General features: G+C 29.1%; 1 protein-coding gene across 1 annotated transcript; it reads right to left on the reverse strand.

The window, feature by feature from the left end:
* Positions 1 to 2,093: 2,093 nt before the first annotated feature.
* Positions 2,094 to 4,838, reverse strand: LOC101512249 (UDP-arabinopyranose mutase 3-like). The gene is made up of 4 exons (XM_004488375.4): positions 4,405 to 4,838; positions 3,179 to 3,429; positions 2,835 to 3,003; positions 2,094 to 2,611 (listed from the first exon to the last, which is right to left on the reverse strand). The coding sequence occupies exons 1-4, from the start codon at positions 4,714 to 4,716 to the stop codon at positions 2,267 to 2,269; spliced, it is 1,077 nt and encodes a 358-aa protein (XP_004488432.1). The 5' UTR covers positions 4,717 to 4,838; the 3' UTR covers positions 2,094 to 2,266.
* Positions 4,839 to 14,047: the final 9,209 nt, after the last annotated feature.

Below are 14,047 nucleotides of genomic sequence, written 5' to 3' on the forward strand. Positions count from 1 at the left end.
TGTTAAAACCTTTCCAAATCAGTAAGGTAGAAAGAAGAAATCCTTTCTAGATAGAAGGGTAGGAATTGTGTAAAGATCAAAGATTGATCTGTGATAAAAGTGTAACCACCAAGAACAATCTTTACTTTGAGCACATAGTGGAAATCTCACTCTTGTGAGGACTGGACGTAACCCGTGTTTGGGTGAACCAGGATAAAATATCTGTGTAATCTCTCTATCTCTATCCTTGTTTATTTTATGCTAAAACAAATCATATTTTGATAAAATTGATTTTACTGTTTTGAAACAAACCAAGATTGATCTTTAACAAAACCAAGATCAATCTTCATTACTGCCAAGATCAATCTTGGGTTGAAATCTTATTTTTAAAAACAGAATTTTTTAAAAAGGGACAATTATAATTCAAACCCCCCTTCCTTATAATTGATATTTCTACTTCAGTTTAGACTATGAATAATGATTTGTTTTAATTATGTCCTTAATATAAAGTAACCAAAATTATATTTTTATAAAACCAGATTGTTTTTTGATAAACCATAATGATTATTTGATAAACTAGAATGATCCTTTGATAAACCAAAATGATCTTTTTATAAACTAAAATGATCATTTGATAATCGAGAGTGATCTCTATATCAATCTCCAATTTAATTAAATCGTGATGATCTTTATATCAATCTCCAATTTATTTCATGGTGAGATCGTTGATTGTTGTATGAATGTATTTGATACCTATCTTGGAATAAATCACTCAAAAATACAAGTTAAATAGTAACATCATAATTAGAGATTAATTAACTTGTTTGTTTATCTTCAAAATACTTAATTTGAGATTTTGCCTCAACACCCTCCACAAACTGCGGATTGGTATTTACAAATGGTTCATAGTACTTTTGTGACTTTGATTCGCGTGGGTTCTCATTCAATTCATCCCCTTCAAGAATTTTTTTCAAACACAAAAAAGATGGAGACATGTAGAAGGAAGATGAACAGAACAAGTGAAAGAAAATTAAAAAAAAAAAAAAAAAGAAGCAAACCAGTACCAGACCTATGTGGAAAATAATAAAAGTAAATATAAAATATGTATAGCTAGCTGTCAAAAGCATATTGTTATAAAACAACTTTCAAGTTTTTAGAATTAACTACTTTGGAGGATTTTGGTATGAAAATTCCAAACATTAATTGATTTAAATACAAACTTCAAGTTTTTAGAATTAACTACCTTGGAGGATTTTGGTATGAAAATTCCAAACATTTAACTATTTAAATACAAACTCCTTTAAAAAAAGAGAGAAAAAAATTATACACACTTTATTATCTGTTCACATTGATTTATAAATAATGAACATTTAAAAACCAAAATGATTTACAAATATTTCGTTTTTAATTAATAATTTTATAGTATATAATATTTAGTCTTTAATTAAATAAAAAAGAAATTATCACTGATAAAATAAAAACATTAGTAACATATTAATATATTAACTATAACTCTCACAAATTTAAACTTATCGATTATATATGCTCCCAATATACTTAATTCTTTTTAAGTAACAAACCGTATATCCTAACTCGTACTACATATTAAAGCCAATTGCAAATCATGTAATTTTGATGTCAATTGTGATTATTCTAGATGTTGGACTTTGTGATTGCGTGTTAATATAATTCTTGCACTTAGGGTTATTGGTTTAGCCTAAAGGGGCTTTTGTTCAAGGAATTGAAATTAGGGTTGGACTTTGTGATTCTAAGAAATTAGGGTTCTCGGTTTAGCCTAAAGGAGCTTTTGCTCAAGGAATCGAGATTAGTCTAGTATGTGAATTTTAACTTCAATTGCATAACTTAGCTTGTATTGAATTTTTTATTTTTTATTTTTTGATTGTATTGAGTTTACGTTTGATTGTATAAAACGAGGAAATTAAAAAGGGAATTGATCCTTCGTTTATATCGCTTCTTGCTTTCTTTAATTTTATTTGCTCAACAAATCAAACATGCTTCTTATTCATCAAATAGATATTTGGCACCTAACCGATTTTATTACTTGCAACGAAAATAACAATCAAGGTAAAAACCTCAGTTCTGGCAAAACAATATTCCCAAAAGCAATAATCTCACTATAAAATTTTGAAACATAACGTAGTCTAATCATAAGCTACATAAGATCCACTCAAACTTTATTATTGGTCTAAGAAAAGAAAAAATGGAAAAAAGTAAATTGAGAAGTATAGCCACATGCATAAAAAGTCATTCCTCAAAGATCAAGAATCTACTTTGCGGAACCATTAGGCAATGCAACAGGTTTTTCCTCAGCAGATGGGTTATACTCATCCCAAACTTCAATCCAAGTGACCATAGCATCTGCAAGCTTGTTGAAGTACTCATCAATCGATCCAAGTTTTGCCTTAACTTGCCTTGACAGTTCAATGTAGCATTTCTGAGCAGTTGTGCAGTCCTTTGGAAGAGAAACAGATTGGAAAAATGGGATCAGTTCTTCCTGCCAGTAAATTCCTTTGTACTCTTTCTTGAGGTTGACAAATGGGTTGCTTGCTTTGCTGTGCCAGATGTAAGGCAAACCTGTTTTCACTCCCAATCCCAAATGGTCACTTATCACCTACATCATCAATATAAAGGGCTCCAGTCAACACAAAGTCAAACACAATATATAACATGAGAATTGCAAGCAACACACTACGTTATGTTACTCTATTTCAAAGCTTTTTCTTTTCTTGGTCGAAACTCGAGTGAGTCCTACTTATTTATGTGAGACTCGTCAGGGACGGCCTAGGTCTATTTAACGACGAGTTATACAACAACTTAATAGACATTTAGAATACCTTCACGCACCAGCCAGCCCACATATCGTCGTAGCGACCAATAGGTTGGCCTTCACCCATGAGTCCAAAGTACAATGCAGGACCAATCAATTCACGGTTGAATGCCAAATTCATACCACACATGGGAAACAGGGTTCCCTTTGGTATTGTCAAAACAGCATCCACATACCTGAGAAATCAAACACAGAGCTTATGAAACATTTTGTTCTGACACATAAACCAAACACGACAATGACTGACACAGACATTTAAAAAAAAAGTAATCACATGCATCAATGTCATATCGGTATTGTACATCAGACACCTTTAAACATGAAATATCAGTGCTACATTGAAACCAATACCTAGTGTTTCTTTCGAGAGGCTTGACAAGCTGAGTTGGAGCATCATAATCAGGAATGTTGAGCCATAGGCCATGAGAAACAGCAGTTGGGACACCTTCACGAAGACTGAATGGATATCCACGGACAAAATCTGTACCTTCTCTATATGGATCATAGAGAGTGTTGAAGAAAAATGGGGTTGATGGAGTCAGCAGGTTCTGAATGTGTTGCTGCAGGGCATCAATTTCTTTGCCAGATGGATCTTTTGCAACCTGAAAAATGAGACACAAAACAAAAACACAAATGTAAGGAAGGATCTAGAAGCAAAAACAAAACCTGTTCCTATGATGTAAACAAAGACATCATTAAACAGTGACAGCTAGCATAATAAAAGAACACGTCCTATCAGATTTCAAATTATAATGAATCTAATGACTGAACAACCAACATGTTTTCAATTCAATGTACATATACTAAAAACAGAACAGATAATGTATATTAGGACAGATCTTAAAGGACAGATCTTACAGAGAATTCCAGCACATCTCTAATGTAATTATACAATTTTTTTTCATTTTGCATATCCCTAATGTCTAAAAAATAGACCAAGGGAACAACATAGATCATGTCAAATTCTAGCACATCAAATATAGTGAATAACAGATTTAGCTCCAAGGAGAGAGACAATTCAGTCCTTAAAATGAACAAAATTTCAAAACAATTCCAGAAAATTAAACATCATTGATCATTTAGCATTTTTGGTTCGGTCAATTTAGCTCAGTGTTTTAAGACTCAGCTCGGACCAGCTGGTTGAACCGGTCTGACCAGGAACCGGCCTCCAATCCGAGCTAATCTTTAGATTGGAGATGCAGTCAACTTGGCATGAACCGGTTTGACTCAGTCCGATTTTTAAGAAAACGGATAAATCTGACAATTAGTCGTTAAAATTAACAAAATTTAAAAAAAAAATAACTATAAAACCAAACATTTTTTAAACAAATAAAATCAAACATCTTTGGTCACATCAATCCTTAATGTGATGAAAATTCTCAATTTTAAAATTTGTTAATTCTATTGACCAAAGTATCTTTTACAATTTCAAAAACTAAATTGATGATCCATCATACCACATGTTGTAAGTCAAAAATAAGAAGACTAGAAGAGTTACAAGGCTAACCATATTATTTTTTTAAAAAAGAGATAATTTACTAAATAAAAGAAATAGAATTGAGATCTAGAAGACTTACAAAGCAATCATCATCAATGGTAAAGATGTACTTCTTTTTTGAGACAACGAAACCAAAGCAACGACAAGCAGAGTCTTTGAAAGAAATACAAGAAGCCTTAGGACCCAAAATGCGGTTAATATCATTACGGTTATAAAGCTCATAGTCAAATCCTTCAGGAACCTTAATGACCTTAGAAGGGTCACCATCCTGTATGATGATTAGATGGTATGGTTGGAAGAATGGTCTCCACATTTCCAAGAAATCAAGGTTCCTTATTGTTGGAATCACGATGTCGAGTTCATCTTTCAGAATTGGTGTTGATGATGACATGGTTAGAGAGAGAGAGAGAGAAAGACAAGGTTTGTTGTTGTTCCTCCTCGGGTTGGACGAGGATGGAATGGAATGTGTGTTTGTGTTTGTGTTGGGAGGGTTTGAGGGGTTTTTGTATTTGAAAATTGTTGGGACTTGGTACGTGCCAGTTGTGTTGATGCGTGTGAGTGCGTGTGAGTGAAGGAGATCTACGTAGCACATTAAATTACTAATTAAGTCAAAAATAAAAAGGAGCTTTTCTTCTAAAAACAACAAACGGAGGTAATGGGAAAATTCTCTTGTTTGACTTCGATATAATTTTTAAGAAAATATTAATTACGTGGATTTTTAAAATAAAATAAATTTAATTTATTAAAATATTTATGTTAGTAGTAATTAATGAAGTTGTAATTAAATTAAAATACAATAAAAAAAATATATTATTTAAAAAAAAATAGTAAATATTCTTTTGACTCAAAAGTAATAAATACTATAGTGTATTGTATAAGGACAATTAATTTTAAAAAGAAACTTCTAAATTAAATACTTACTCAGACGAAGAAAGTAGTGGAGACGGAGGGAGTATTTTAACTTTATTTTTACAAATATAAATTAAATTACTCTCATTGATATCAATTATAAATAAAAATAAAATTTTAATGTATTATTTTATCTCTTTATATGTCAATATAAGTTTTGTAATATGCAACTAAAAAACAACGGTCGAATGCTGCATTCTAATTAAACATCCATGTAAAAGAAATTACACTAACAATTAATCTCCACTAACAATTAATCTCCTGTTTTAATATTTCTAAACTAAATGATCATAATATCCTAATAAGTTAGATTAAATTTATTTAAAGTAAAAATATCATAATATCCAACTTAAGTCGAGAGTTAAGTTGTTTAAGGTAAAAAAAAGATCAGAATATACTAATTAAGATGATAGTTGAGTTATTTAAGGTTTTTTTTTTTTACTGAACTAGACCAATATCATTTTCATTTAGGTAAAATAAAACCACTTTCAAACTTTTTTTTATTTTATTTTAATTTTGACCAAAATACCACACTTTGATTGAAAAAATAATATATAAATGTCCTATTTTTTAATCCCAGTTGTTGATTGCAATCTGGGGATGCAACGATGTGAAACATTTTTATTTTCATCCTTAATAAAAAGAGGTCGCATCCCGGAGATGCGACCATCTACTACTATATAATTTATTTATATTTTTGTCTTTTTTTAATTTTGTTAATTATTATTTAATAAATTATAAATAATTAAAATATTTAAAAATTCAAAAAACTATTAATAAAATAAAATACATTAATAAATAATAATAATAATAATTTTAATTTTAATAATATTATAAATTTTAATAACAATAATAATAGTAGTAATAATAATAATAAAGTAAATTATATTAATAAAATAAAATTAATTAAATTAAACCAATAAAACACATTAAATTAAAGAAAAAATACAAAAAATTGAAGGAAAAAAATACATCAAATTTATATTTTATTATTATTATTATTTGCATTAATTTTTATTTATTAGATAACAAAAATAGGAGGAAGTTGTTATAATAATATGCCAAAAGAGAAGGAAGTTGTTATAATAATTTATCAAAACAAAGAGGAGGAAATTGTTATAATAACGTGTTAAAACAAATAACATGTCGTGATATTTTGACGATAAAATAACATTGTATTTTCTTAACAACTTCCTCTTGTTTAATTGTATTTTTTTTCTCTAATATAATGTGTTTTATTTTATTTTATTAATAGTAATTTGATTTTTTTAATTATTTTTAATTTATTAAATAATTAATTACTCAATTGTTAACAAAATAATATTAAGTGTTAATTTACCAGCAAAATAGAATTAAGTTGTCAAAATAATATAACATGTTATTTATTTTCGTACTCAAACACGTTAACTTTGATATTTTGTTTGATTTTATTATAAAAATTTTATATTTTTTAAATATTTTTATTATTATTTTTAATTATATTAACAATATTTAATTATTATTATTTAATTTTTTTATGGGCAAAATGTTAAGAACACATTTTTTGTTTTGACATATTATTATAACAACTTCCTCGTGTTATAACAACTTACTCTTATTTTGTTTTGTCACATTATTATAACAACTACGTCCTATTTTTTTTTATCTAATAAATAAAAATTAATAAAAATAGTAATAATAATAAAATATGTATTTTTTTTCTTTAATTTAAGGTGGTTTGTTTGTTCAATTTAATTAATATAATTCACTTTATTATTATTATTATTATTAAAATTTATAATATTATTAAAATTATTATTATTATTTATTAATGTATTTTATTTTATTAATATTTTTTTGAATTTTTAAATATTTTAATTATTTATAATTTATTAAATAATAATTAACAAAATTAATAAAATGACAAAAAATAAATATATATAACAGTAGATGGAATTAATAAAATGCCAAAATATATATATATATATATATATATATATATATATATATATATATATATATATATAGTAGATGGTCGCAATATATTTATATATATAAAAAAAAAAATATAAAAGAAAAAAAATCCTAACCAAGAATCATGCATTTGTTCTTTTATAAAAACAAAATAAACTTTTGATAGAAAGAATAAAATTTACTTGAACTATATTTACCAAATAAATATATGCCTATTTACTTAAACTTTTTACTAAAATATTCAATATTGAAATTTACTCATCACAAAACTAATTAATAACCATAGTTATGGTTCAAATCATGTGTAAAATAATAATTTATACCAGCGTTAGTAATAATAATTTTTCCTTTTCCAATTTTGATTTTAAAAAATAGTTATTAAATATTATATGCATAATTAATTAAAAAAAATCATATATATGAGATTAAAAATAATTTAATAAACAATTGTGCAATTATTTTTCAAATAAGACTGTCTAAATATAATAAAATGATATTGTCGATAATTAAATATTACAAAAAATTTAATTCTAAATATAAATATTATCAATATAATACATGTTCTCACTACGCCAAAAATATCATTTTACAGCACGTCTTTTACAATGTTTTTTTTAACTAAAAGCGCTGTTGTATAATATTTTAAAATTAATGGATGATACAACATTGCATTTCTGACAAGCGCTTTTGAAAAAAGCGCTGTTGTAGGGTCATAATGTTTACAACGCTTTGGCTGAAAGCGTTATTGTAGGATCACATAACGCTTTCACATAATGTTTACAACACTTTTAGAACGCTTTGGATATAAGCGTTGTAAAATATAACACTCTCACATAGTGTTTACAACGATTTTTAGAGCACTTTGTATACAAGCACTGTAAAATATAGCGCTCTCACATTATGTTTACAGTGCTTTTAGAGCGCTTTGTATATAAGCGTTGTAAAATATAGCGCTTTCACATAATTATAAGGTCTTTTATAGTGTTTTGTTTATAAGCACTATAAAATGATGTATTTGATAAAAATTATTCCCTTTAAAAAAATATAAACATATTTAATACACTATAAAATGGTGCGTATTTGATAAAAAAATCATTCCCGTTAAATAAATAAAAATATATTTAATATGTTCTCTCTCTAACCCTACGAACCCTCCTCTACTCTACTGTGCGAACCTTCCTCTATTGTGGCCCTCTTCTCGCTGAACCCTCCTCTACTGCTCCTCTACTGTGCTCCCATTTCTACTAAGTGATTGTTGTCTCAAGTACTGTATTTATTAATTTGTTGTTGTCAATAAAATTGATAAATTGTTATCTAATAAATCATATAAAATGTTACCTGATAGTAGATGACATAACTTTGATAAATCATATAAATTGTTACCTGATAAATCATATAAAATCTTTCTTTTTTTCAAATATGTTCGATATGTTCTGTTTTGAAATCAGACTTGTATACATAACCTTGGACTTTGGTTTTCGTTTTCTAATATTAGACTATATATATTATAGATTGATATAATGTTATCAGTAGCTTATCATTTGTGTAACACTACATTCATATAGGTAATTTAAAATGGATCAGAAATAGATGTTTGTCAATCGATTGTTAAAAGAGTATGAAAATCGAGTGAAGGAGTTTGTTGAGTTTGTAGTGAAGAGTGTAAAAAGACCCAAATCGAATCATTTATCCTTATTTAAAATGTTGTTTTGAAAAACGCGTTAGAGCATATCAATTGGAAGGACATTTAGTATGGCATGGAATTGATCAAACCTATACATGTTGGATAAGACATGGTAAGAAAAAAAAAATAGGGAACACTAATTTTGAGAATGGTTCGACATATGCTTCAAATGATTTTGACACATATACATATGAACGGGACCGAGTTTAGGAGATTACAAAAGCAGTTGAAGAAGATCTTCAAGATTGTCCTAAAATGTTTGAGAGTTTGTTGAGTGATGTAGAGAAACTGTTATATAATGGTTGTACTAAATTCACAAGACTATTGACGATATTAAAGTTATACAACTTAAAAGCGATTAATGAATGGTCTGATAAAAGCTTCACATAATTATTAACACTCCTAAAAGATATGTTGTCAGATGATAGTGAACTTCTCAGTCGAACCTACGAGGCTAAACGAATTTTGTTCTCTATAGGCATGAGTTACGAAAGGATTCATGCGTGTCCTAACGATTGCATTTTATTTCGAAACGAATATGAATTACTAAAGGCGTGTCCGAAATGCAATGTCAAGATTTTATTCCGAAATTGCATTATATTTTCCTATAATACCAAGATTTAGGCGCATCTATCGTAGTGAAGATTCAAAACACTTGACATGGCATGCAGATGAAAGAATTAGAGATGGAAAGTTTCGACACCTTGCAGATTCTCCATAATAGGAAAAAATTGATCACGAGTATCCTGATTTCGGGAGAGAGTCAAGAAATCTACAACTTGCACTTTCTACTAATGGAATGAATCCACATGGTCTTCAAAGCATCTAACATAGCATGTGGCTTGTGATTTTGCTTATTTATAACCTACCTCCATGGTTATGTATGAAGCGTAAGTTTATGATGTTGTCTCTGTTAATTTATGGACCTAAATAACCGGGGAATGATATCGACGTATACACTACTCTTTTAATTGAAGATTTAAAAAATATGTGGGAGTCAAGTGTGGAAGTTTATGATGGGTATAAGAAAGAATGTTTCAATTTGACGGATATGTTGTTCAGCATAATTAATGATTTTCCACCCTATGGTAATTTATCATGATATAGCATTAAAGGTCAATGTGCATGTCCTATACGTGAAAAGAGTACATATTGGATGTGATTGAAACATTGTAAGAAGAATGTATTTCTTGGATATCGTAGATTTTTACCTTTTAGTTATTAGTATCGTGGGTGGAGAAATACATTCAATAAAAAATCAGAGGAATGTACTACTCCTTTAACACCAACTGGATATCAAATATTTGAAAAAGTACAAGGTTTGACCAATAGATTTGGCAAACCTTTTGCAGGAGAGCTTGTCAAAACTGGATGGAAGAAAAGGTCAATTTTTCTTTGAATTTCCATATTGGAAGTCATTGTATACAAGACATTTTCTCGATGTGATGCATATTAAAAAAAATGTATTCGATAGTGTTATTGATATGTTACTCAATGTTTCAGGAAAGTCTAAGGATGGCATCAATGCAAGATAGAACTTGGTTGATATGGGAATAAAAAATGAATTGGGTCCCATAAAGAAAGGAAATCGCATATATCTACCTCCAGCCGCTCATACTTTATCTAGAAAGGAAAAAATTATTTTATGTAAATTTCTACACGAAGTTAAAGTTCTAGAAGGATACTTTTCAAACATTAAAACTTTAGTTTGTATGAAAGACCTCAAGTTAAAAGGTTTGAAAACCCATGATTGTCATGTACTAATGGAGCATTTGCTACCAATAGATACATGTTCCATTTTACCTAAAAAGTTCGACAAGCCATAACTAAATTATGTTTCTTCTTCAGGAGAATTTGTAGTAAAATTATCGGTCCTCAGAAATTACCGACATTGCAGAGGGAAATTGTTGTTACTTTGTGTGAGCTTGAAATGTATTTCCCACCCTTGTTTTTTGATATAATGGTTCACCTTAATGTTCATCTTGTTAAGGAGACACAACTTTGTGGACCAACTTATATGAGATGAATGTATCTGATAGAATGATATATGGAAATATTAAAAGGGTACGTAAAAAGTAGAAGTCGACCAGAAGGTTGTATTGTTGAACAGTACATTGTCGAAGAATCTGCTGAATTTTGTACTAAATATCTATCCAATGTTGAAACCATAGGGCTTCCTATGTCTCATCATTCGGGAAGAATAACAGGAGAAGGGATAATTGGAAAGAGAGTAATGATTATATCAAGGACATAATGGGAGCAGGCACAATTGTATGTTATGCACAATGATGATGAGGTTCAACCGTATGTTACAACGCACATGGATTAGTTATCTAGTTTGAACATGAATAGGAATCAAAGTTGGATAACACGATAGCGCAATTGAAGTTTTATAACATGGCTAAAAATCACATTAACTCAAAGTTTGATATAGACCCCAAATCAATTTCACAGAGATTTAGTTGGCTAGGAAATTGTCCGAGTTTACATGTCTTTTCTTACACCGGTTATGTAATTAAAGGCTATACATTTTATACCAAAGAACAAGATGATCAAACCACTAAATAAAATAGCGGAGTCACTCTCGTAGCTGAAGCAATGCATATCTCAAGTGCAAAAGACAAAAGCCCAATATATGCAAATCTATCTTATTTTAGAGTTATCGAGCACATATTGGAGTTAGACTACACAATGTTTTGTGTTCCCATATTTGGTTTCAAATGGGTCGATAATAATAATGGTATTTGGATTGATGAGTTAGGGTTCTTGCTTTTCGATTTTAATAAGGTGGGATACAAAGATGAGCCTTTTATTTTAGCGTCCCAAGTTCAACAAGTGTTTTATGTCACTGATCCTGCTGATGATAAATGGTCCATTCTTCTATTGACCAATAAAATAAGTGATGACAACAATAACGATGAAGATGTTGGTAATGATCTTTTCTTTGCGATATCACAACCACGTAAAATTGATTCAAATGATGATGGTTTATATCTAAGAGATGATCATGATGATGGAATTTGGAATAATCCTTCGTTTCGTATCGTTAAGGGACAAACAAATGTGAATCCCACCAGGAAAAGAAGAATGACATCTTAAGATTTTATGTGTTTTATATAAGCCATGTAATCTGAACTCATAATGTAATTTATACTAAGTTCATGTAACTTGAATTGCCATAACTAATTTCATGTAATTTATATTTAGCAATCTGTTTGAACTGATCCCAATCTGAACTGATCATGTAATTTGGTATTGATATAGAAGTATTTAACTAATTATTTGAAGAAAAAAATCCAAATATATGTATTTTACATAAACTGAATTGAAATTGTAATTTAACATTTAACATTGATATATAGGTATTTAACTAATTATTTAGCATTTTACAGTAACTGAACTGCAATTGTAATTTAGCATATTTAACTTGAACTGAACTTAACATAAAATTGTAACTTTACAGTGCCTTTTGTTCATAAGCGCTATAAAAGAGTTTTAAAAATTAAATTACAAATCATCTACAACGTTTGTACTATAAGCGTTGTAAAAGGTTTTTAAAAAGTAAATTAAAAATCATTTACAATGCTTGTTCTATAAGCTTTGTAAAATGCTCATATAGCACCTTTTATACAGTCTTTTTATAAGCGTTGTAAAAGGATCATAAGGCGCTTGTTATATAGTCTTTTAAAGCGCTTTTTGTGGAAGCGATGTAATAGATTAGGTCTTTTAAAGTGCTTTTTGGACAAGCGCTGTAAAATAGTTTTTAAGTAAACTGATAATAAGAAACCACTTCATTTTCCTCTTCATTACGTACTCTCCCTACGAACTTGGCTGTGCAAAACCTCCTCATTTTCCTCTTCATTACATACTCTCCATCTTCGTCACTCTTCATTCGAACCCTACTGACCCTCTTCTCCTTAGTGTGAACCCTTTTCATTACATACTCTCCATCTTCGTCACTCTCCATACGAACCCTATTGCGAACTCTTCTAACTAGTGTGCCCTCTTCTCGCTGTTCCTGGTTCACTAGTCATTTCTACTTAAGCAAAGTTGTAACCCTAAACTCAGTGATTGTTGTTTTCAGGTATTGTAGTTATTAATTTGTTGTTGTTACTAAACTGCACGTTGAACTTATACTGCTACTTAGACTACTGCATATTGAACTTGTTGAACTTATATTGAACTTATAATTATATTGTGTAAAATGTGTAGATAAATGGATTCCAATAATGATTTAGATCATCAAAATGATGAAGTTGTCAATACTAAGAGTTATGAAAACGAAGTTAAACGTGGGGAAATTATTATGCAAAAGGTCATCAAAGCAAGAAGTGATTAAATTAAATTTGAGGTAAGAATTTATTTTTTATCTTTTTTGAAAGCATGCACTTACTCTATGAGTTTATTAGGTGGGATGGAATCAAAATGGTCAGCCAATTGATCCCAACAGTTCAATGATGGTAAGTTACATTGGTGCAGTTGTTCGTCAAAATATCCCAATAACAATTGATGATTGGAGGGATAAAACTTTTATGGATGCTAAAGATATATTGTGGAATGATATACAAGTAACTTTTTTACTCCACTTTTTTGTTACTTAGAATTTTTTCATTGAAATACTTTTACTCAAACTCTATCTTTGTTTGGTTTGCAATCGGCTTTTAACGTTGATGATGTGCGAAAAAATTATGTGCTTAGAGTTACCGGAAAAATACACAAAGGATTTAGATCTCATTTGTCAAATTGCTACTTAAGAGATCGTGATGAAAAGTTGAATGTTGAAGCTCCGAAAATATACAAACACTACCTATCAAATGAAGAGTAGAGCACTTTTGTAGCTAAATGTGCAGACCCCACTTTTGTGGTAATATTAATTTGTTAGCATGCGTGTTTTATTCATATTCATAGCGTATTTTTTTACACGGTTGCTATTTTTTTTTTAGAGTATAAGTACGGCAAATCGCGAGAGAGCAAAAAATCCAATGCATCCATACAAAAAATCGCGTATGGAATGCACGTTTATAGCAAAAAATTGCAAATAAACATCACTTTTATACAATGTGGTAGATTATAAACTATAGTTTCTAACTAATATTTTGTGTATGTCTTAACGAATAGCTTCAAGAGACGAAATCCGATCAACCATTAGGTCGTCATTTTGTGGAACGAGACTCGT

This window comes from Cicer arietinum, chromosome 1 (assembly GCF_000331145.2).
Source record: "Cicer arietinum cultivar CDC Frontier isolate Library 1 chromosome 1, Cicar.CDCFrontier_v2.0, whole genome shotgun sequence".
NCBI lineage: Eukaryota > Viridiplantae > Streptophyta > Magnoliopsida > Fabales > Fabaceae > Cicer > Cicer arietinum.